This window comes from Mesoplodon mirus, assembly GCF_964341445.2.
Source record: "Mesoplodon mirus genome assembly, chromosome: 4".
NCBI classification, from domain to species: domain Eukaryota; kingdom Metazoa; phylum Chordata; class Mammalia; order Artiodactyla; family Ziphiidae; genus Mesoplodon; species Mesoplodon mirus.
The window spans coordinates 49427235-49452364 of record NC_138979.1 but is presented as its reverse complement, the minus strand read 5'-3'; the positions used below and the strand labels follow the sequence as shown (position 1 = coordinate 49452364).

At 40.4% G+C, this 25130-nt stretch overlaps 1 protein-coding gene across 1 annotated transcript in view; it reads left to right on the top strand.

Annotated features, from left to right (window-relative positions):
• Positions 1-2051: 2051 nt before the first annotated feature.
• Positions 2052-25130, top strand: part of ADAM10 (ADAM metallopeptidase domain 10) — a 110369-nt gene continuing 87290 nt past the window's right edge. The window contains exon 1 of the mRNA XM_082617721.1: positions 2052-2386. Within this exon, the coding sequence (XP_082473847.1) occupies positions 2332-2386 (55 nt within the window). The 5' untranslated portion in view covers positions 2052-2331. The remainder of the gene's footprint in view (positions 2387-25130) is intronic.

The following is a 25130-nucleotide window of genomic DNA, read 5'->3' as shown; positions in this document are numbered from 1 at the left end:
GTTGGCATGTTGTACATTAGATCCCCAGAACTTGTTCATCTTACAACTGGAAGTTTGTACCCTTTGACCAACATCTCCCCATTTCCCCCACTTTCCAGCCCATGGTAAGCACCATTTTACTCTCTCTTTAAGTTTGGCTTTTTTAGATTCCACATATAAACGAGATCACACAGTATTTGTCTTCTCTGTTTAACTTATTTCTCTTAGCATAATGCCTTCCAGGTTCATCCCTGATGGCAAGATTTCCTTCTTTCTCATGGCTGAATAATATTCCACTGTATCTATATACCACATCTTTAGTCATTCATCCATAGAGGGACACTTAGGTTGTTTCCATATCGTAGCTATTGTGAATAATGTTGCAATGAGTATGGGAGTACAGATTTCTTTTCAAGATCTTGATTTCACTTCCTTTGGTTTTATACCCAGAAGTGGGGTTGCTGGATCATATGGTAGTTCTTCTTCTTCTTTTTTAAATATTTATTTGGCCGCGCTGGGTCTTAATTGCGGCACACAGGATCTTCCCTGCTGCATGTGGGATCTTCACTGCAGCATGTGAGATCTTTAGTTGGCATGTGGGATCTAGTTCCCTGACCAGGGATTGAACCAGGGCCCGCTGCATTGGGAGCACGGAGTCTTAGCCACTGGACCACCAGGGAAGTCCCTCATATGGTAGTACTATTTTTAATTTTTTGAGGAACCTCCATGCTGCTTTCTGTAATGCTGCACCAATTTACAATCCCACCAGCAATGCCCAAGGGTTTCCCTTTCTCCACATCCTTGTCAACACGTATCTCTTGTCTTTTTGACAATAACCTTTCTAACAGCGTGGCAATATCTCACTGTGGTTTTGATTCACATTTCCCTGATGATTAGTGGTACTGAGCATCTGTTCATGTACCTATTGGCCATTTGGATGTCCTCTTTGAAAAAATGTCTTTTAAGTTCCTCTGCCCATTTTCAGATTGGATTGTCTGCTTTTTAGCCATTGAGTTGTAAGGGTTCCTTATATATTTTAGTTATTAACCCTTTCTCAGAGATACAATTTGCAAATATTTTCTCTCATTCGGAAGGTTGCATTTCCATTTTGTTGATTCTTTCTTCTGCCATGCCAAAGCGTTTTAGTTTGAGGTAGGCCCACTTATTTAGTTTTGCTTTTGTTACTTGTGTTTTTGGTGTCGCATCCAAAAATAATTGCCAAGACCAACATCAAGCTTTCCCCTGTTTCCTTCTAGGAGTCTTATGGTTTCAGGTCTTATGTTTAAGTCTTTAATCCATGGAATACTAGTTTAAAGAATCAAAGGGAGTTACTGAGAAATCAAATAGCTTCAAAGAAGTTGGGGTGAAGGAGATTCCACAGTTCTGTTCAGAGATGGAACAGAGAGAGTGGTAAATAGTACATTTTTCGGGCTAGAGATTCCGTACCCTGTGGTTGAGGCGGCATGCTTTCAGAATGGCTAAGGCCTGATCTGTGTCACAAATTTGTAAAGCGATCAGAAAGATATGACAGGCTGTGTTTCTGCTGCTGGAAGGTCTTTACATTTAGGTTCTGATTGTTGGCGGCTGTCTCCGATGTAATTACCGCTTGTTCGCACTTGGCTTTTTTGGTGGGGGACTTTGCTTTTGTTTACTTAGTAGACGTCGTGCACCCTGAGAGGCAAAAAAAGAAGTATCCAAAATCTCCGTTCCCTGTGAAGTTAAGAAGTGGACAGCTGCCCCTTGACTCTCCCACTTTAACCCAAGAGACAGTTCTCAGCAGCTCTAAGAACCAGCCTTGTGCGGTCCGCAGATTTGCGCTCCCGTCCGGGGGCGGAACCCCAGGAAACCCCGCCTCCCAAGCCCAATCCCCGCTCTCAGCCTGCGGACAGGAAGCAGCTGCTGGCCTAGCAGCCCGGGCACCAGCCGCAGCGCGCATGCGCGCGCCCCTGGGGCACCTGGGGGAGGGGGAGGGGCGGGAGGAAGGGGTGCGGCTCCGCCTGCTGGTTGGGCGCTCGCCGGTCACGTGGCAAGGAAGGAGGCGGAGGTACCGGGCTCGGTGGGAGGGAGGTAGAGAAGAGGGAAGGAGCGAGGGAAGGAAAGCGGGGAGGGGAGGAAGGAAACGAACGAGGGGGAGGGAGGTCCCTGTTTTGGAGGTGCTGGGAGCTTTGCCGGCCCCTTAAGTGGGGCGAGAGGGAGGTGCTTCGCCGTTTCTCCTGCCGGGGGAGGTCCCGGCTCCCCGTGGAGGCTCCGGACCAAGCCTCTACAGCTTCTCCCTCCGGATCGATGTGCTGCTGTTAACCCGTGAGGAGGAGGCGGTGGCAGCGGCAGCGGCAGCGGCAGCGGCAGCGGAAGATGGTGTTTCTGAGAGTGTTAATTCTGCTCCTCTCCTGGGCGGCGGGACTGGGAGGTGAGGCACGACCCCGAGCGCCGGGGGCGCGGTGAGCACGGCAGACCGCGCAGCGGCAGCGGCGGCCGGGCCGAGCGGAGCCCAGTCGCTCCGTGTGGCTGGCGCGTCAGTCAGCCCGGCCGGCCGGCGGCGCCACTCGGGCGCGCAGCGCTCCCCGCTCCCTATTGTCCCCCGCGCCCCGACCGCGTTCCCTTCCGTGGCGGGCTGAGGAGGCTCCGAGCCTTCGGCGAGGCCTTTCCCGCCCCCTGCCGCCCCAGCAGCAGGGGATCCTGGGGTTGCCTGCCTGAGAGGCAAAGTCGAGATCCGGGTCGCCAGGCGAGAGCCGGTGGCGCTCAGGCCGGCGGCACCATCCCTCCAGCCTGCTCGACGGGCGCCGGGGCGGGCATCTGCAGCGGGGCCGCCGGTCTTTGCCATCCTGGTCCCGCGCTCACCCTCCTCACCCTTCCGCCCCCAGCTCATGCCTGGTGGCGAATTCCGGAGTCCGCTCCGTCGCGGAGAACAGCCGCGCAGGCTCGTGGGAAGTTGCGATTGTATTGTTCTTTACCGGGCGCGGCGATCCAGACCGACCCGGTTCTGCAGAGGGGCCGCCCGTGGAGGGGTTAACAGTGGTCTCCTTCTGGTCTGAGCCGGGCGGCTACCGCTCTCCAGAGTGCCTCGCCTCTGTCCGGGTGTTCGGAGAGAGATAGCGGGAGGGTGTGTTTATGTTCAATGGAAACATTTTGTTTCCCAGGGGAAAGGTTTTGGTGGGGAGAAAGATAAGCCGTTTTCGGGATGTTCACTGATCTGTAGGCTGGATTGCGTCTTTTAGAGGGACGGTCCCTCGGTGACCCAACTTGAAGAGTTTTCTTAAACTCTCAGGTGGAGTAGACATACAGTGTAATTAGTGGATTGTCAAAACAGTGGCAACCCTCCACCCCCCACGTTGGCGTTAAGTGTGCTAAAAGCATATAATTTCTTGATTACTCCAGTTTTGAAGACGATTTTCATTTCCAGTGTATCCCAGGACCAACTACATCATTTTGTTGTTGTGTAAAGTGCTTTATTTTAGGTTAACTTTTTGACTTCCTCCATAGTATACTTAAAGACCTTAAAATATGTTTAAAAGAATTGGATTGGAAATTTTTCCGGAGTGCTTTGGATTAGTATAGACAAATTTGATAATTTAGAAAATATCTGAGTATTTCATGTAGTGGATTGTTTTTGTTCTTTTCTTTGTAACTTTGACTGCAGAGCCAAGCATATTTTTGTCCTGTCTTCTACTTCGTCTGAGGATGATACTTTGTAGGTAGACTTCTATTGTAGTTTGTAGTGTTCATTTGCTAGCGAAACAGATTAGGAGCTTCTAGTAGATGTTTAGTTTGAAATATCTGTGCTGGATACCCTCTATAAGGGCCTTTGTTTTTACATTTGTATTTATGTCCTAAATGTGGCTTACAAGAAATTTCTGTTTTCACTTTTTGTTAGACACCGGTTTCTATGAGGTAGTAAAAAGTAAGGCGTCCACGTGAGGCAGTTTAAACTCCTGATGAGCAGTAGTCTATAAAATGTCCTTTGCTTTTCAAGAGTGAAACAGTAAGAATAGAAACTGGTGTATTCTGATTGTCGAAGAAAAATTATAAATTGACAGCATAATGTTTGTGGGCTAAGGCCCTTTTTAAACAAAATTTTTCTAAATTCAGAACTCTGGAGTCATTTATAAAGTACCATTTCGCATTAAACATTGGTTAAAAGGCTACTTGCTTTTTGATGTTTGTTTTAAGCAGAACTTTTACAAAAAGACACTAAGAAATCTTTCATTTTAAAATTAGCATCAAGATTGTAGCTTTTGGGTGCATGGAGATATTTGTAATTTAATTGTAATATATAATATTTTTATCTACAAATCTGAGCTTTTATGGTCAAGTTTGTAAGAAGTTTTTATGAGGATGATAGAATAGAATACATTCAGATTCTCTTATGAGAGGATGAATATGTTTGTGTAGATTAGAAGAAGCTGTAGTGGAAATATGGATTTAACTTTAAAGTATAAATCATTATTGGGTACTTAATTATCCTTTTTAGTTGCTTTCCCCTATCCGATTTGTCAGTCACTGTTTTGCATTAGTTTTTTCTTGCTCTTAGTGTGTTGGTGGGAAGCTGGAAAACAGAATGTTTAGAATCATAAAACTAAACTTTCCTAAAGTTGTCCATTTCTTGCACATGTCCCAGCTTATGCTGTATTTGTAGGAAAATACCATACATTTTCTAGAGTTTAGTGTCTATTTAGACATGACTCAAATATATACATAAAAATACTTTATTTTATACAACCACATTAGAAATTTATTAGAACTTCTGACTAAATGTAGCCCAAAGAATTTTTATGTATGTGTGAATTATACTTTTTAACACAAATATGTTGGTGAGTTGATGTTTTTTCTTTCTCCTCTTTTAAAGAAATTAATTGGTGTGTTTGAGAGGTCCACAGGTATTTTAGCTGTAGCAGTAAATTCAGTCCCATGTTTTGGTTTAATGAAATCATACTTTAAATGAACTTTAGAGTATGACACTTTTTTTTTTTTGATGGAGGCACGGCTCCTGGGGATCTAAGTTCCCCGATGACCAGGGATCCAACCGGGGCCCTCGGCAGTGAGAGTGTGGAGTCTTAACCACTGGACTTCCAGGGAATTCCGACATGTTTTTTATATTAAAAAATCTGGTGTAAATGCTTTGCTTTGTAGCATGCATTATAAAGAAATAAGTTTTCTGGAAGTTTGGCCAAAAGTATTAAAAGTATCAAAGTTTAAGCTTAAACTATTTCTCTCACTTTTACCAGCAAGTAGGGGCCTATGATGAAATTAATAAAGAGGACAGACTTCTTATCTTCATCTTTTTCTTAAAATAAATTTATTTATTTTTATTTTTATTTATTTTTGGCTGCGTTGGGTCTTCGTTGCTGCGTGCGGGCTTTCTCCAGTTGCGGTGAGCAGGGGCTGCTCTTCATTGCGGTGCGCGGGCTTCTGCTTGCGGTGGCTTCTCTTGTTGCTGAGCACGGGCTCTAGGCGCACGGGCTTCAGTAGTTGCAGCACGTGGGCTCAGTAGTTGTGGCTAGTGGGCTCTAGAGCGCAGGCTCAGTAGTTGTGGCACACGGGCTTAGTTGCTCCACGGCATGTGGAATCTTCCCAGAATAGGGCTCGAACCCATATCCCCTACATTGGCAGGCGGATTCTTAACCACTGCGCCACCAGGGAAGTCCTGTCTTTTATCTTTAAGGAGCTCTGACTCTTCATCTTTTCAACCTGAGATTGATAATCCAGGTAGCTGTATCATCTTGTGAAGGCCCATTTCAAGCCATCCCCTACATTAGCAGTATCTTTTCTGTGTGTGTACAGGACCTCTCTGAGTAGCAGGGTTTGAGGGAACTGGGCATGGCAAGCACCTCTGTCTTTTCTGATCTCCCTTTTATAACTTGTGATCTTCAAGGGTGTTTATTATCTAATATTTTAAAAATTATCTTACAGACTTGTAGGGTGGAGCAGGGAGAGTAAAGGGACATTTTTGTGATGTCTGCTGTGTATCTGATATTGTGTTAGAAGTCTCGCTTTTCAACATGTATGAGAAAGTGGTGATATTTTACATTTGAAGAAACAGGCTTGAAGAAATAATTTTTCTGGCATCATCCACCTGCTAAGTGGTGAATTAGATATTCAAACCCAAGCCAGTTTGACCTCAAAGCCTGGGCATTTTACCCATTGCCCCCTCATACCTTAAAAAAAAAAAAGTAATTAATTAATTAATTTTTGCCTGCGTTGGGTCTTTGTTGCTGCGCACGGGCTTTCTCTAGTTGCAGAGAGCGGGAGCTATTCTTTGTTGCGGTGTGCAGACTTCTCATTGAGATGGCTTCTCTTGTTGCGGAGCATGGGCTGTAGGTGCGCTGGCATCAGTAGTTGTGGCACACAGGCTCAGTAGTTGTGGTGCTCGGGCTTAGTTGCTCCGCAGCATGTGAGTTCTTCCCGGACCAGGGCTCGAACCCGTGTGCCCTGTATTGGCAGGTGGATTCTTAACCACTGTGCCATCAGGGAAACCCCTGTGTCCCTTTTAAATGGACTGAATTTAATCTTAAATGATTGAGGTTTAGTATAAGAACAGCTTACAGTTTTGGGCTAAACTTGGTTTAGCTGTCAATTTTTGTACTTGGAAAAGGGAGCAATACTAAGGATAAATGGAAAAACTGGAATAATCCTGCCAGTTAGATTCCTATGAGGGCAGTAACACTGCTGTCTAGCAGTGTGAAGGCTTTGCCTTAGGACTAATGGGGTGGGGACAGGCCTGTCCTAGCTAGGTTGCAGGAAATAGCAGTACTGAGAATAGTTCTCAGGGGGTGTAGACTCTCTTTGATGTTGGGTGAATTCATTCTGAAGCTACTACAATTCCAACTAAACAATGTGAGAACATGTACAGTTAGAACATTGCTGTTTAGTCACCAGTGTTTATTGTATGTCTGTGGCTAGTAGGAGTCATGATGGCACAGTCTTGAGTGAGAAGAGAAGAAAAAACATTGAGTTTGTCAGAGTAGACAGAAATGCCAAGATATAAAAATAGAGTTCCAATTATGTATTATAGCTGCAGTTGAAATGAGGATTTATTAAGCTGGAGGGACATCAGCCAGTTGGGGAGAGCTTTTTGAGACAGAAGAGAATGGCTTATAGTGTAGTAAGATGCATGTAGGCTTACTTGCCTGGAATGGAGAGTCCATGGCAGGAAATAAGGAGAAATGCTAACTGGGCCATAATGACTGGGACTCTCATTATTCATATAATAGGCCATGATAACTATGAAGAAGAGTATTGTGGAATTTTGGTTGGCTGAGCAGTTGGGATATGATACAATAAGGAATAAATTAGCTGCTTGATGAACTGGGTGATTGAGTCCTGGGTTAGGGTAGTGATTGTAGAAACAAATACGGGTACAACAAGAAATCATATGGAAGAAAAACTGGTAAAACTTGGCAAATGTTTAATGTGAAGGTATCACAATTTATTGAGGGCTCACTCTGTGTTGAGTTTGGATCTTAGAGGCTGTTGCATTGGAGAGAGTGTAGTTTTATAAAGCTTTGAGGACCTCAGCCTTTGAAGTTGAAAGTGTCTAAGATCTTGAATCTAGATTGAAGGTTATAGGTTGGGATGTGTGTCAGAGTTGAATTTTATCCTACTTGCAAACTAATACTTTTGTTGGGCATTGGTTAAAACTTTGCACAATCCTTCAATAATCTGTGGTTAGTCACTTGGGAAGCATTGTTCCTGACAGTTGGGAGATAGAAGTTTGGTGAATTTGAGGTGGAGGGGAGAAGTTAAAGGTACATTAACGAGTATATTTTTACCTTACAAGTATATATTTACTGTCCTTCAGTTGGAATTAGGCTCTTCAGTTCAAGAATATGCTTGATACTGTTGATTATATGTGAAATGTGAAATTCCTATTTCAGACACAAATTGGGGAAAAGAATGTGACTTCTGCATTTGAGGCAAATGTACATATACGATTTGTGGAGCAAAATTTTCTTTCGTTTATTTTTGCTTGCATTAATGATTGCAAGGGATATATATGTACACATATTTTTTGAACAACTTTGAACTTTGGATTTAGTTTTCAAAAGAATATGGATAGAATCCTATACTTATGAATTAGGTGGAATATTAATTTGCTTCTTTTTTCCTAAGAATTAAGTGGGATAAGTTTGTAAAAATGCTGAAGAGATTGTAAAGTGCTGTGCAAATATTGTTAAAAATATGTTGTTTCCAGGCCTAATTTCATTTGGAATCTATTAGTTACAAAATATAGATAAATAAATGTATTTTTAGAAGTTGAAATACTAGAACATCATTATCAAACATTAGCAAATAGAATTTGAGAAATCCATAATTCCTTCTTGAACACAGTTCTATCACTTTTTAATACTAATCATTCAGTCTTTTAAAATGCCTGTTATTATGAATTTACATCATAGTATTTATGTGGTTTTGTAGCTTTTAAAAAATTAATGTGTAGTTAAAATGTATACACAAGCATACACTGAAATATTTATAAGTAGTCTGGAGATAGTTTTGGTTGTCACAACTTGAGGGATGCTTACTAGCATCTGGTGGGTAGAGGCCAGAGATGCTGTGAAACATCTTTTTTTTTTTTTTTGCGGTACGCGGGCCTCTCACTGTTGTGGCCTCTCCCGTTGCGGAGCACAGGCTCCGGACGCACAGGCCCAGCGGCCATGGCTCACGGGCCCAGCCGCTCTGTGGCACGTGGGATCTTCCCAGACCGGGGCACAAACCCGTGTCCCCTGCATTGGCAGGCAGACTCTCAACCACTGCGCCACCAGGGAAGCCCTGTGAAACATCTTTTAAAATCCATGGGGCAGCCCCCACACAGCAAAGAATTATCGGGCCAAAATGTCTCTAGGGCCGAGGCTGAGAAACTCTGCTCTAGCAGAAATTTGCCGTCTTTGTCCTCTTCATCTTTTTAATTTTTGTTGTTATTTCTGATAGCTTACTGTCTTGATTACTCAAGTCACATAAACTCCCCATATTCTTATCCAGTTGAAGCCTTCCTCTTCCAGTGTTCTGTGCACTACAGTTAGGAAAAAAAAAATTCCAGAATTGCCCATTCTTCATCTTTGAGTTTGCATTTGGGAAGAAAATGTGATTCTCTTAATTTATTTATTTATTTTTTTTGCTGTACGCGGGCCTCTCACTGCTGTGGCCTCTCCCGTTGCGGAGCACAGGCTCCGGACACACAGGCTCCGCGGCCATGGCTCGCTGGCCCAGCCGCTCCGCGGCATGTGGGATCTTCCGGGATCGGGGCACGAACTCGTGTCCCCTGCATCGGCAGGCGGACTCTCAACCACTGCGCCACCAGGGAAGCCCTGATTCTCTTAATTTATAATAGTGATTGAATGACTGATAGCCAATAGTGATTGAATGACTGATAGCCCATGAGGATTATTTAAAAACCAAACCAAACCAGTTTCTTGTTAACCCAGAAGAGCCATGGATTAGCAGGATTTTAGTTTCTGTGGAAAGATACTTTGAGGCACTTAACCAGTAGCTTACTCTGCAAATCTCTCTTCAGAATTAGTTCTACTCAACTTCAACTTTTCACAATTTATTTTCTTCAAAATTTTAACTTATCAGTACTCAAAAACTTTCATGTCTTTTTCATAACTCCATCCCTCCCTCCCCTTATTGTCATTGGTAACACCTTTGGCAGAATTGTTTTATTTACACATCAGATTTCCTGGAAGGAGGCAGAGGCAGATGGTTTGGGGTACAATATGGGAGAAGGGTGAGGTGCTGAGAGTAGGTTTAGGATAAAATGCAATGTGTGGGGTAAATATATATCAACATTGCAGTGGTGGCTGGAGCCATTTTTTGTGTGTGTGTGTGTGTTTGTGTGTGTGTGGCAGACTGAAAGTCAAAGTCCCTTGTCTGTACTTATGTTTGCATTTACTTGAAATGGTGTAAAGGCATTTCAAATCAGCATAGAAATCTAAATTATGTACCTATTCCACTTTTGGATTTTTAAGTTGTATTTCATAAGTGGTCGAAGTTTAATACATTTGGTGGGTTTTCACTATTGATGTTTTATGTCCTTTGTGATAGATTTAGTTTAAAATTTATAGTTTATAATTTCACTTTGAGCCAGCTAACTTTACTATTTTTAATTCTTGGAGACTAGCTTATCTGAAAAAGTGGGTATGTTGGAATATGCTTATAATTGTAGACATACTCTCCTATTTTGAGCTTTCACTTGTAACTCAGGTGTAGATATTTGTAGAAAATGATTTGACTGGTTTCTAGTGAAGAAATAGATACTGTGGCTTAAGTTTGAAGTCACAATTTAGAAGTAACTTTTCCAAGACTGAAGTAAAGGCACTTAAGTATATTGCTAAAATATAGGACACTATAGTTCCTGGAAGTCTACCTTTGTCATACAAGAGAACAGCTTTGTTAATGGTATTTAGTGCTTCAAGATCAGAGTGAATACATATCACATATAAGAAGCATTGGTCAACCCAGTGTGATGCCTAAGACACAGTTGATGACTCAAGTTCCTTAGGAAGGAAATACACTTTAAAGTTGTGGAAAAATGCTCTTGGTTCCTAATTTTAAAATTACACAAGTGAAAAGTCTGTAGAAAACAACTTGATTACAAGTAATTTTTCTGACGAGTGGAAGTGTGCCAGCCTTAGCTTATTCTTACACATCCTCTCATTTATTGTAATTGAGTTTTTCTGTAAATAGGGAGATGTGTAATGTCAAAAGATTTTTGCAGATTTCCTTCCCCCATCCTTAAGACTGTACTATCAACTTTCTTTGATATTAATAGGAAAACAAGTTTATTTCTTACATATTGCTCTCCCACAAAAAGTTGTTATCCACCATCAGTAAGATATACTCTGTTTATTCCCCCTGATGTTAATGAAATTTTCATTCTGCGTTTTTTTGCCCTATTCTTATATTTAATTTAGATTGGAACAGAAGATTGTATGTTTTGGATTCAGGAGTTAGGAAGGAAGCTTTTGTTTGCAAGCATTCCTGAGAAGTAAGATGCTGCCTACCCATGGAATATGGGAAATAATCATAATGGTTAGCATTTATGGCATACTTACTATATTCCAGGTATGATTCTTAAAGTATAATGCGGTTGTTAGATTCTGCCTTTGTACGAAGATTGGGTCATTTTGCCATCAGAGCATAATTTAGGCTCTTTGTACTTATAGTATTTGAGCCATTTGACTTTTGGTCAGTCAAGTTCTTTGAAAGGTTTTTTGTTTTTCTTCGGTTTTTTTTGACATTAGAAAATGTTTACAGTTAAGACGGGAGAAGCACCTTAGAGAACATTTTATGCATAATATCATTTCAGTTTTGTCACAGATAAATTTATACATGTATTCTGTTTTTTTTTTTTTTTTTTTTTTGTGGTACGCGGGCCTCTCACTGTTGTGGCCTCTCCCATTGCGGAGCACAGGCTCTGGACGCGCAGGCTCAGCGGCCATGGCTCACGGGCTTAGCGGCTCCGCGGCATGAGGGATCTTCCCGGACCGGGGCACGAAGCCGTGTCCCCTGCATCGGCAGGCGTTCTCTCAACCACTGTGCCACCAGGGAAGCCCCCTATACATGTATTCATTTTTTAAAAGCTTGAGGACAGATACTAAATCTCTTGATGGTGAGATATAGGTTATATCTTTTACAAAAGTATCTATTAAAAAACTTTTGTGATGCGGAAAAAGAAAAAAACATTTTTTAAAGTTGGATTACCTTTAGTAAATACCAGTATCCTGGTGACTTTGAAAACAGTCACAGGAAATAAAATACTGTTCTCAAATTGTGAAAAGGGAGAGAGCGCCTTAAGATCTCCAGTGGCAAGGAGACTGAGTTATTGTTTTTTCTACTTAAAACCTGCTGGCAATTTTTCTGCCATTCTTGTATTGTAGGTGATTTTGTTTTTTTTTTTGGTGTTGCTTTACTTTTTTAGTTTTTTTTTTTTTTGAAAATTAATTATATGTTTTCTCCATCTTATAGGTCCAGTCCAATTATTCTTCTACCGATTTTACACATAGGCATTTGCTTGATATACTGTTTTAATTTTTCCTAACTTTTAATCTTAAAAATGTATGTATTTTCTGAAAGGTTGGAAGTATATATAGTCCAGTTAACATTTATATACCTTCAACCTAAGTTTATTAGTGGTTATCTTTCACCACGTTTGCTTTATCACTCTTAATATGTATTCTTTTTTTGTTCTGAACCCCTAAAGTAAGTTGGTACCCTTAAATACTTAAGTATGCATCTCGTAAGGTTAAGGACATTGTCCTTACATAACCAAGAAGATTCTTTTTTATTTTTTAATTGTTCAAATTTCCCATGGAGCTTGTAGATACTAAGTACCATGTGAGTTTATTATATATTTTGTGAAGGCCAGATTTCTGGCAACTACAACTAAGGACTAGAAAGTAAAACACTGTTGGTATGCTTTTATGTATAGGTAAAAAAGAGTAATAGTAGAGAAAGGAGACATTGACAGAATAACTACACTGCAGGATGGAGCTATTTTATGTAGGAACAATGGCACAATAACATAATAGCCTAGAGGTTATCATATCATTATGACCTCTTAGGTTAAAGATGTTGATAAGGGTGAGCCTGGCTCAAGAAGATGTTAAAGTAGAGGGAAAAAAAATCAGTAATGGTTCAAAAGGAAAGCTATTAGGCACATAGATAAACCCCAATTATCTAGAAATTTTCCTTAGTGGAACCTGTCATTTTCCTTTGATGTCAGATTACTAACATCCTACTGTACTCTAGGTTAAATGTACTTTATTTTCATCATTGTCTAGTAACAGATCTGTTTCTCCATTGTTAAGGACTTTACATGATGAGAATGTCTTCAGTGAGTATTCTGTTCTTTTTTTTTTTTTTTTTTTTGCTGTATGCGGGCCTCTCACTGTTGTGGCCTCTCCCGCTGCGGAGCACAGGCTCTGGACGTGCAGGCTGAGCAGCCATGGCTCACGGGCCCAGCCGCTCCGCGGCATGTGGGATCTTCCTGGACCGGGGCACGAACCTGTGTCCCCTGCATCGGCAGGCGGACTCTCAACCACTGCGCCACCAGGGAAGCCCCGAGTATTCTATTCTTTATCAGAAGGGAGAAAAGGAGTTAAAGATTGCCATCGATTGAGTCCTTCCTGTTACCTTCCCTGTCATTCATGTTGCCCTGCTTGGGTAATATATCAGTGATAAAAGAAGCTCCAGTTCTGTATTCAGGGGCAGCAACAGAACATTAGTTTTTTTGCATTGTTTGTTGTTGTTTTGTTTTTTACTCCTAGACTTGTAGGCTATGATTCCTTTTGTACAGATCTAGTTCATCTAAATAAAGGATTTAAATTAAAGGAAGAAAATAGTAGGCTGTTATGGGCCACAAAGCACATGTTAATTTAAATGGCAACAGACCTTTGGAAGAAGAAGCTTCTGTGCTGGTACTTACTTACTAGTTGTGTTAAATAACCCCTAATATGATGATGACCCCTATATTTGTATCTCCAGCCCAGGACTCTCTCTTGAATTCTACACTCCTGTATCCCAGCTACATCTCCAGCTAGATGTCTGGTGGGCATCTGAAACTTAACATGTCCAAAACCAAACCTCTGATTCCCCTTACCCCAGTCTTTTTTCCTGTAGTCCTTCCCATCTCAGTAAATGGGAGCTCCATTCTTCAGTTGCTTAGGCAAAAAACTTTGAGTTATCCTTGATTCCTCTTTTCACTTACACCCTGCATGCAAATCCTGTCAGCTTCTCCTTTAGAGTATATGCAAATTTTGACAAATTCTCATTAGCTCCACTGCTACCGCATCCATCTCGCTTTAATTACCGTAAAACCTGCTAACTCTTCTCCCTGTTCTCTTGTTCTCCCAGTCTCTTCTCAACATAGCAGTCAATGTGATTGTGTTCAAAAGCTGCTTTGGTCAGAACCATCCCCTGGTACATTGTGTACTTTAAAATGGTTAAAATGGTGAGATTTATGTTCTGTGAATTGTACCTCAACAAAAAAGGATAGCAAAATAAATAAAAAATTAAAAATACCCATTCAGTGGCTTAATATTTTAAGTAAAATCCAATGTCCTTATAGTGGCTTCTAAGGCCCTACCTGAGGTACATGCATGCTTATTCTCCCTACCTCCTGCCCCCAGTCCTTCCCCACTGTTCATTTCTGCTCCAGCCACACAGAGCTCTTTAAAAATTGCCAGGCTTGCTCCTGTCTCAGGGATTTTGCACTTGCTGATCCTTTTACATGGAACAGTTTCTCCCTTAGATTGCTGTATTATCTACCCTCTTTCTTTTTTATTTTTTAAGTTAAAAAAAATTACATGGTGGTGAAATACATGTAAAATTTACCAGCTTAACCATTTTTAGCTGTGTGGTTCAGTAGTATTTAAGTACACTCACATTGTTGTACTTTGCTCTCTTTCTAAGTCTTTACTGAAATATTATGAAGTCTTCTGATTACCTCATACAAATACATACATATAATACAAACCCCTTCCTTGGCATTCTCTATCCACTAACCCCGTGATAACATTCTTATAGCCATCCAAAGTTGTTTACTTGTTCACAGGGAACTCTATTCAATATCCTGTGATAACCCATAATGGAAAAGAATATGAAAAAATATATACGTTTAACTGAGTCACTTTGCTGTACGGAGAAATTAACACACCATTGTAAATCAAATATCCTTCAATAAAATAAAAAAATTGATTATGCGCCCCCAAAAATGAAGGTATTTACTTGTTTGTCTTACTGTCTGCCTTCCTTCTCTAGAATAAAGTTTCCTAAGGTCAGTAATTTTGTTTTGTTAGCTGCTATATTCCCAGCATCTAAAACAATGCCCATATAGTATATAGTGCATATAGTAAGTGCCCATTGTATGTGCTGAGTGAATAGATGAATGATTACTGAACTAGATAATTTCACTTTTTATGAATTAAATAAGAATTCCAATTTTCTAAGAGTATGTCTGGAAAAAAAGCCTTCAAAGCTTATAATTAATCTTTTTTACTTTAATTGACTTTAAAATGGAATGAAAATACTTTTTTGTTACTGTATTGGTTTTGCTCATTATTTTTATATGCCCAGCTAATTAAAAGAATTAGGTAGGTTGAATGGGTTAAAATATTCTTTATAGAAACCAAGTTGCTTTTTCTCAACTACTATGTGTTCCTGTTAAAAAATATTATTAAAGCACTTAGCACTTGTTATTCACTGCAAAAATTAGACTAAAAGGGGAAATGTAGAATGTCTTCATGGTTATCTGATTTTACTCAATAAAACTTGTAAACTTTGCTATATTCCTAAGATGAAACTTTAAAAAACCCATTTTCATTTTAGGGTAAATTTAGAATCACAGAATGTTTGAGCTAGAAGGAAGTTTTGGGAACTTCCCTGGTGGGGCAGTGGTTAAGAATCCGCCTGCTAATGCAGGGGACACGGGTTCGAGCCCTGGTCTGGGAAGATCCCACATGCTGTGGAGCAACTAAGCCCGTGTGCCACAACTACTGAGCCTACGCTCTAGAGCCTGTGAGCCACAACTGCCGAGCCCTCATGCCACAACTGGTGAAGCCCACGCTCCTAGAGCCCGTGCTCTGCAACGAGAGAAGCCACCGCAATGAGAAGCCCGTGCACCACAACGCGGAATAACCCCTGCTTGCCACAACTAGAGGAAGACCGTGCACAGCAACGCAGACCCAATGCAGCCATAAATAAATAAATAAGTAAATAAATAAATAAATAAAAATAAAAGGAACTTTTGTAGTCTTGAGTGGGTCGCTTAACCTCTCTGTGCCTTATCTTAAGATTAATTGTACTTGCCCTGCAACGTTGTTATGAGGGTGAAATGAGAGAATACATTCATTAATTAATTTAGCCATAATTTACTGAATTCTTACCTGTTATGTACTGTAAACTATTCTAAGCCCCTTTATATATATTAAGTAATTTAATCCATATAACAACACTGTTAGGTATAGGTATCGCTATTTCACTTATTTTACAGACAGGGAAAATGAGACACAGAGAGGTAGGTAACTTGTCCAAGATCACTCAATTAGTAAGTGGCACAGTTGGGATTCTAACACGTGACTTATAAATAAAGATAATGCTTGCTAAACTGTTGAAACCTAAAGTAAGATGTGTTGACCATATACTTCCACGGTTATTGAAAAACTTCATTACGAAAGAATATAACATTTTTAACTGTCCAGAAAGTCATGCAAAATGGTGATGAAAGCTGCATAGGTGATTGCAGAGACAAATACCTGAAATGCACTCATAGCATCAGTAGAAGATTAAACAAAAACTTACCTAGCAAATAGGTCTATAATAAGTTTAATTTTAACAAGTAGCACTTCGCAAATACTAGACCTGTTAGAAATTCTGATACTTCTTGGATGAGTATCGTAGATCACATTTTCTGATGATTGATTTATGGCTTTCTTATCAGCAAGGTATAGGCTGCTTTCTTTTTTTTTTTTTTTTTTTTTCTTTTTGCGGTATGCGGGCCTCTCACTGCTGTGGCCTCTCCCGTTGCGGAGCACAGGCCCCGGACGCGCAGGCCCAGCGGCCACGGCTCATGAGCCCAGCCGCTCCGCGGCATATGGGATCCTCCCAGACCGGGGCACGAACCCGTATCCCCTGCATCGGCAGGCGGACTCTCAACCACTGCGCCACCAGGGAGGCCCTAGGCTGCTTTCTTTATAAATTCAAATGAAAAAGGAAATTTCCGTGAAACGTTGAGTGGATTCATTAATTCTTACAGCAAACATTTACTGAGCACCTGTTTTCTTACTCTGTTTAGGTAATGAGGGTACATCATTGAAAAAATCAAAGTCCTTGTTCTCATGGAACTTTTGGCGGTAGAGGGATATGTCAATAAAAAATAATATGAAGAAAGAGCAGGATATTAGAATGAGTATGATTGGGACATAAGCTTTTAGATAGGGTGATCAGAGAAAGCTTCTGAAGAAATTTTGTAGATATCTGAATGAAGTGTGCCAACCCTGCTTTGGAGGAAGATGTTCCAGGCAGAGGGACGATAAAGAGACTAATGTGGTTGTAATACACAGAGTAAGGGGAGAGTGGTAGAAGATAAGGTGAGACCAGCATGGAAGTGGAGTGGGGGAATGCAGCCCCTTATCATCTTCAGCGTTATAAGCCACGGCTATGACTTTTTTTTTTTTTTGAGATTATAAATCATGATGAAGGCTGTGGAGGGGGAACAGCTAGTGAGGGGTGTGGGTGAGGGGTGGAACATTTTGAGCAGAAGAGTGACACAATGTAACTTTATTTGAACATTATCACTGTGCTGTGTGAAAAATAGACTGTCGGGGGCAAGAGTGGAAGCTAAGAGGCCAGTTATTTGCAATGGTTTTTGATTGTGTAGAACCTTTTGAACCTTGCTTTGTTTGGCACATTTTCAGCCTTATGAATTCCATCTCCTTAATTTAGATTCCCCAGCTTTCAGTTGCAACTAGGACACAGGCATGTAAACTAGTCTTCTGAACTAGGCTCCTCTAATCAGAAGCATCACTGGAGACCTGGATTCTGAACTGAGCAGACATGTATGCTTGCTGAAGTTTTGCCAATAGCGTGCATCTTTCAGACTGTTATGACAGATTTTTTTTTCCCTCGTTGTTTTAAGGTTGTGTTTCTGGTACAAAAGTGGGATTGGAAAGGCAGGACAGTGTTGGTGTTTTTCACAAGATATTTTTGGGGTAATTATGGTGTGTACTGCTGCTGCTGGGGATACCTGGATAATCTTGAGGAAGATAAAATGGGGAGGGTTCCAATATTATTGTCAAGTAGTAGAATATTACTTCAAGTAATAGACTATTGTATCAGAAATATGGGAATTGATTAAGATCATAATGGAGAATGCTTTAGTGTTTATGGAAAAATCTGTAAGTTCTGGGTCAGGTTTCCTGTGTAGGATTTGCATGTTGGGATCACTGGTTGTCATTTACTCTTTTTTTTTTTGCGGTACGCGGGCCTCTCACTGTTGTGGCTTCTCCCGTTGCGGAGCACAGGCTCCAGACGCGCAGGCTCAGGGGCCATGGCTCACAGGCCTAGCCGCTCCGTGGCATGTGGGATCTTCCTGGACCAGGGCGCAAACCCGTGTCCCCTGCATCGGCAGGCGGACTCTCAACCACTGCGCCACCAGGGAAGCCCCATTTACTCTTTTATATCCTCCAACTTTTACTACTTATGTCTGTCCCATTAACAAAAATATAGTTACTTATGAATAATGAGTCATTATAGGATGCTTAATAGTTTCTTGGAGGTGAGTAGAATGTTGATTTTATTTAGTTTCCTGAAGGGAGGACAAGCTGGACTATTTTGAGTTGTCTTTGTTTTAGATTCTGGATTTTTTTTTTTTTTTTTTGAAAAAGTGTATAACTTAGGGAAGAGTAAAAGAAAGGCCAAATACCCATATGCTTACCACTTTGACTCACCATTTTTCTTTAAAAATTTTTTAATTAGCTTTATTGAGGTATAATTTCCATACAATAAAGTTCAACAGTTAATTTTGAGAAAGGTATATAGTTGTTTAACCACCACCACCATAATAATAATAATAATAATAATAATATAGAACATTATTTACACTAACCAGTAAAGTTCCCTTGTGCTGTTTGCAGTCAATTCAGAATCCTTCTGATTTCCCTTTTGATTTCTTCTTTGACCCAAGGGCTATTTAGAAGTGTGTTAAGTTCCCAATATTTGGGAATTTTTCCAAGTATCTCCTACTGATTTAATTTCACTGTAGTCAGAAAATATACTCTCTGATTTCAGTCTTTTAAAATTTATGGAAACATGTTTATGGCTTAGAATTAAGGTCTATCTTGGTGAATACTCCATGTGCCTGTGAAAAGAATATATACTCTATTGTTCGGTGGACTATTTTGTAAACGTTAATCAGGTCAAGTTGTTTGATAGTGTTCAGTCCTTATTTTTTGTCTACTTGTTCAGTGAGGAGTGTTCATGATTTCCAACTATAATTTACAGATTTGTCTACTTTCAGTTCTGTCAGCATTTTTAATTTCTAAAAAATAGTCCTCCTCGTTCTTTTTTTTTTTTTTTTTAATATTTATTTAGGGCTTCCCTGGTGGCACAGTGGTTGAGAGTCTGCCTGCTAATGCAGGGGACACGAGTTCGAGTCCTGGTCTGGGAGGATCCTACATGCCACAGAGCGACTGGGCTCGTGAGCCACAACTACTGAGCCTGCGCGTCTGGAGCCTGTGCTCCGCGACAAGAGAGGCCGCGATAGTGAGAGGCCTGCGCACCGCGATGAAGAGTGGCCCCCTCTTGCCACAACTAGAGAAAGCCCTCGCACAGAAACGAAGACCCAACACAGCAAAAATAAAATTAATAAACTCCTACCCCCAACATCTTCTTTTTTTTTTTTTTTTTTTTTTTTTGTAGTACGCGGGCCTCTCAGTGCTGTGGCCTCTCCCGTTGCAGAGCACAGGCTCCGGATGCGCAAGCTCAGCGGCCATGGCTCACGGGCCCAGCCGCTCCGCGGCATGTGGGATCTTCCCAGACCGGGGCACGAACCCATGTCCCCTGCATCGGCAGGCGGACTCTCCACCACTGCGCCACCAGGGAAGCCCCCCAACATCTTCTTAAAAATAAAAAAAATAAAAAAAGAAAGAAAGATGAAGGCCAATATGCTAAGGATATCAGAGCAAAAAGAAAGAGTCTGGGTTCCTGATGGCATCAAAAAAATTTTTTTATTTAGGCTGTGCCAGGTCTTAGTTGTGGCACGCGGGATCTTTGTTGAGGCATGTGGGATCTCCAGCCACGGCATGTGGGATTTTTTTTTCTTTTTTTCTTGGTTGCGGCATGCAAACTCTTAGTTGTGGCATGCATGCAGGATCTAGTTCCCCAACCAGGGATTGAACCTGGGCTCCCTGCACTGGGAGAGAGGAGTCCTACCCACTGGACCACCAGGGAAGTCCCCTGTCAGCTCTTTCTTCACATACTTTAAGCTCTGTTATGTGATGCACATTTAGGATTGTTATGTTCTTTCGATGGGTTATGAAATGTCCTTTTTAAAAATTTTTATTTATTTTATTTATGTATTTTTGGCTAAATTGGGTCTTCGTTGCTGCACGCGGGCTTTCTCTAGTTGTGGAGAGTGGGGACTACTCTTCGTTGTGGTGCGTGGGCTTCTCACAACGGTGTCTTCTTGTTGTAGAGCATGGGCTCTAGGTGCACGGGCTTCAGTAGTTGTGGCATGCAGGCTCAGTAGTTGTGGCTCACAGGCTCTAGAGTGCAGGCTCAGCAGTTGTGGCACATGGGCTTAGTTGCTCTGCGGCATGTGGGATCTTCCCGGACCAGGGCTCGAACCCATGTCCCCTGCACTGGTAGGCGGATTCTTAACCACTGCGCCACCAGGGAAGCCCCTGAAATGTATTTTTTTAATCCCTCTTTTTTTTTTTTTCCCTTTCGTTTGTTTGTTTTAAAGTTTACTTTGATAATACTGTAGGCACTCCAGCTTTCTTGGATTAGGGTTTGGATGGTATAACTTCTCCCATTCTTTTTACTTTAACTCATCTTTATTTTTGTTAAAGTATCTTTTAGACAGCATGTATTAACATTTTCTTTCTTGAAAAATAAGAAAATGACTTCCATTTAATTATGTTTAAATCATTAACTTTTAATGTAATTATTGATAAGATTGAGTTTAAAACTGCCATCTTACTGTTTGTTTTCTGTTCTATGTGTTCATAGTCCTTTTTACCCCTCTTTTCCTATATTCTTTGGGATTAATTTGCTTTAAAAATGATTTCATTTTATTTCTGATATTGACTTATGTGGTATACCTGCTTAGTGTATATTTTTAGAGATTGTTCCTAGGGTGTACAGTATACACCTGTAACTTATCAATGTATACCTTTAAATAAAATACCACTTCATTTATAGTGTACTTTCATTTATCCTCTCCTCCATTATGCTGTATTATCATACATTTTAATTCTATGTGTGTCATAAATGCCATAGTACATTGTGTTTCTTGAACACAATCACTTAATTTTGAAAGAGATTAAAGAATGAGAGAAGAAATCTTTTTTATTTTCTCATTATAGTCATTGTTCCTGTGTCAACACAGGTTTGTGTCAACACAGGTTTCCAGCTGGCATGTTCCTTCTGCCTGAAAAACTTCCTTTAACATTTCTTGTAAGGTCTACTGGTGATACTTGTCAGCTTTGATGTCTGAAAAAGTGTTCATTTTACCTTTTTTTTGTTCATCTTCATTTATGAAAGATATTTTTACTGGGTATGGAATCTTAGGTTGACAGTTTTTTTTTTGTAACACTTTAAACATGTTGCTGAATTATCTTCTGTCTTATGTAGTTATGCTGTCATTTATACCTTTGTTCCTCTGTATGTAATGTGTCTTTTTCTGTAGCTCCTTTGGTCCTAACCCACCAGCTGATTTTAAGGGGTTTTTTGTCCCTAGTTTTCAGCTGTTAGCCCATGATAACTTTTAATTTCTTTGTATGTTAATTCCATCATCTCTATAGTTTCTGTTTCTAATATCTGATTTTTTTCTCCAGTAATATGAGAAAAAGACATTTTCCTGATTCTTTACATGCATGGTAATTTTTGATTGGATGCAGATCATTCTTGATTTTTACTTTTTTGTGTGTGTTTGATTTGTCTTGCCTTTAAACACTGTCAGATTTTTTTTGGTGTACAATTAAACTACTTGGAATCAGTTGAGTCCTTTGGAAGATGGCCTTTAAGCTTTGTTAGAGTGGATCCCAAACAGCCTGTAGTCTATGGCTCATTTTGCCCCGTAAATAAGGTGATGTTTTCCTGAGGGCTCTACCCAATGCTCCGTATATTACAGGTCTTTCTTCTTTGGATGGTGGGAATGTGAACACTTCCCAGCCCTATCAATATAAGCTTTTAAGATTGTGTTGCTTACTGTTTTTGTGGTTTATTTTTTTGGCCTGGGATACTTGATTCTCTCACATGATCAGATATGAATCTGCCAAACATGTAAGGGGACCCTTCTTTAGATCTCTGAGCTCCTTTTCTGTTAGCTTCCTTTTCTTTGGCACTCTGACCCACAAATTCTAAACGCCTGGCCTCTCAGAACTCAGATACGTGGCTCCTCAATTCAGCAAGACCAGCAGGCTCTGTTTGGGTTCCTCTACCCTGCATATTGACCTGAAACTGCCTCTGGGTAGTTAAGTTGGGCCAATTGTAGATCTTATCTCATTTGTTTATCCTCCAATGTATTTTGTCAAGTTTTCTGAATGTTTATGGTGGTAGGTTAAATTTAGTTCCTCTTACTCCATTATAGTCAGAAGTGGAACTGATAGCAGTTTGTGTCCTTTTTCTTTTTTGTCCCACTCTGAATCACTTCAGTGAAAATTATGCATGTCATTTACTCTTAAGTACTTCAAAGTACATCTCCCCAAATTCAGATTATTCTCTTACTATATTACCACAGTGTTGTTGTATTGAAGAAAATTAACAAGAATTCCTTAATATCATCTAAGACTGATTGATTCCAGTTTGTCCCGGATTGTTTCTAAGTGTTTTTTTTTTTTTTTTTTTTGTGGTACGCGGGCCTCTCACTGTTGTGGCCTCTCCTGTTGCGGAGCACAGGCTCCGGACGCGCAGGCTCAGCGGCCGTGGCTCAAGGGCCCAGCCACTCCACAGCATGTGGGATCTTCCCGGACCGGGGCACGAACCCATGTCCCCTGCATCGGCAGGTGGACTCTCAACCACTGTGCCACCAGGGAAGCCCTCTAAGTGTTTTTTGTTTCCTTTCTCAGTTGGGTTTTTTTCTCTTTTGCTTTTTTTTTTTTTTCCATTATTTTTGCTCTGGTATGTTTTGACATGTTCATGGTTGTGTGGCTCTTCTTTGTTCTGTCGTTTTTTTTCTGTGATAGAATTTGTGTTTAACCTACTTTTCTGCAGTCAGGACTCATGACCATTTACAACCTTTTTGAGAATTCCAGGGCTCTGTTCTCTTGAGATTTTTTAAAAAAGTGAATTGTATGGCTTATGAGGGTTAGGGGCAGCGTCTGGAGTTCAGTGTGCTATGCTTTGACACTTTCTCATTAGAGTATTCTGTTTATTTCCTTGACTGCTTCTTTGAAAGATTATACCATTAGGTTATACCCAGTGTTGTTTTAGTACACTGGTTCTCTTGAAAACAAGAAAAAAAAATCCTCTGATTTGTAGCCATTTCTAATTTCAGTAGCATGAATACTCTACCCATGGCTGATTTCAAGCTACCAACATGTCACTGAACACAGCTGGGAAGAGAATTGGCACTCATGAGTCCGCATCAGCTAGCTCTAACACACACTAGTTATATCCATTTCTTACTTGGTTTTAGTTCTTTAGGATTTTTTTTTAATGTGGGAGGGTGGGCTGCTTTTTATAGTTGTTTTTTCCCATGGTTCTCCCATTGTTTCATTAAGTATTGGAGGGAGAAACTACATAATACAGTTTCATTTAATACATTTTTTTTTTTGGCTGCACCATGTGGATTGTGGGATCTTAGCTCCCTGACCAGGGATTGAACCCAGGCCTCAGCAGTTAAAGTGCTGAGTCCTAACCACTGGACCACCAGGGAATTCCCTCATTTAATACATTTCCTTCAATAATTTTAAAAGTATTATCATGACCATATCATAAATACTGATACTTAGGCACAGTTAACAAAGAAACATAGGTCTTATGTAGAAGCTGATACTGAAGTGGAGTTGTTAACTGTATGTCCCTGGGTAGCATTTTTAACTTTCCCATTTAAACCCTGTGAATCATGTTTTATCTCAATTATAAAGATTCTGAAAGTCATTACTCAGGTCCTTTGTAAGTGATGGTAAACATTATGTTGCTTCATAAAATTCCTTTGTGTGTGGGACAGAGAAGAGATGACTTTGTTTAATAACTCTCCCAGAAGTGTTACCTCCATGCAAATAATTGAGCCGTTATCACATGTGCTTCACCAGAACAGCCATAGTTACTGTTTTAAGTTATCAGAAGTGGCAAAATGCTTTATCTGCATTGTGACTTAAAAAGTTGACTTTTTGGTGTTGAAAAAGGAGTGGAAGCAGTAACTTTGCAAAGCTAAGTTTGTACTATGACTATTCAGTCCACTTAAAAGAAATACAATTCAGTAATCCTACTTTGATTTTGAAAATGAAAGACCTACCCCTAAGTTCTCATAGTACAACTTCCCCATTCTTGATTTTTTCTTGATATTTTATCTTGTGTGAGGTATTTTTAAAAAGCCACATATAAACTCAAAGATATTTTTAAGGAATGTGGAAGATGCATTGGTACAATATATAATTCCATTATTGAGTCCTGATTTTTAGAAGTTCCATACTGGGAGGTTTTATTTTCTCTTATACCTTGGGTTCACTATATTTTCTATGCTAGTTGTAAGATAGCTGTGGATTCTAGTTTCAGGCTCCATTTCTGTCACCTCTCTTGAGAACAGTGCATTCAAGAGTATGGTGAAGTGACTCAGTATTTTATTTTATTATTATTATTTTTTAGGAGTCAATTTTACTTTATTTTTGAATTTTATTTATTTTTTTATACAGCAGGTTCTTATTAGTCATCCATTTTATACACATCAGTGTATACATGTCAATTCCAATCACTCAGTTCATCACACCACCATCCCCACCCCCTGCCGCTTTCCCCCCTTGGTGTCCATACATTTGCTCTCTATATCTGTGTCTCAGTATCTGCCCTGCAAACCAGTTCATCTGTACCATTTTTCTAGGTTCCACATATATGTGTTAATACACAATATGTGTTTTTCTCTTTCTGACTTCACTCCTGTATGACAACCTCTAGATCCATCCACGTCTCTACAAATGACTCAATTTCGTTCCTTTTTATGGCTGAGTAATATTCCATTGTGTATATGTACCACATCTTTATCTATTCGTCTGTCGATGGGCATTTAGGTTGCTTCCATGACCTGGCTATTGTAAATAGTGCTGCAATGAACGGTGGGGTGCAAGTGTCTTTTTGAATTAATGGTTTTATCTGTGTATATGCCCAGTAGTGGGATTGCTGGGTCATATGGTAATTCTATTTTTAGTTTTTTAAGGAACCTCCATACTGTTTTCCATAGTCGCTGTATCAATTTACATTCCCACCAGTGACTCAGTATT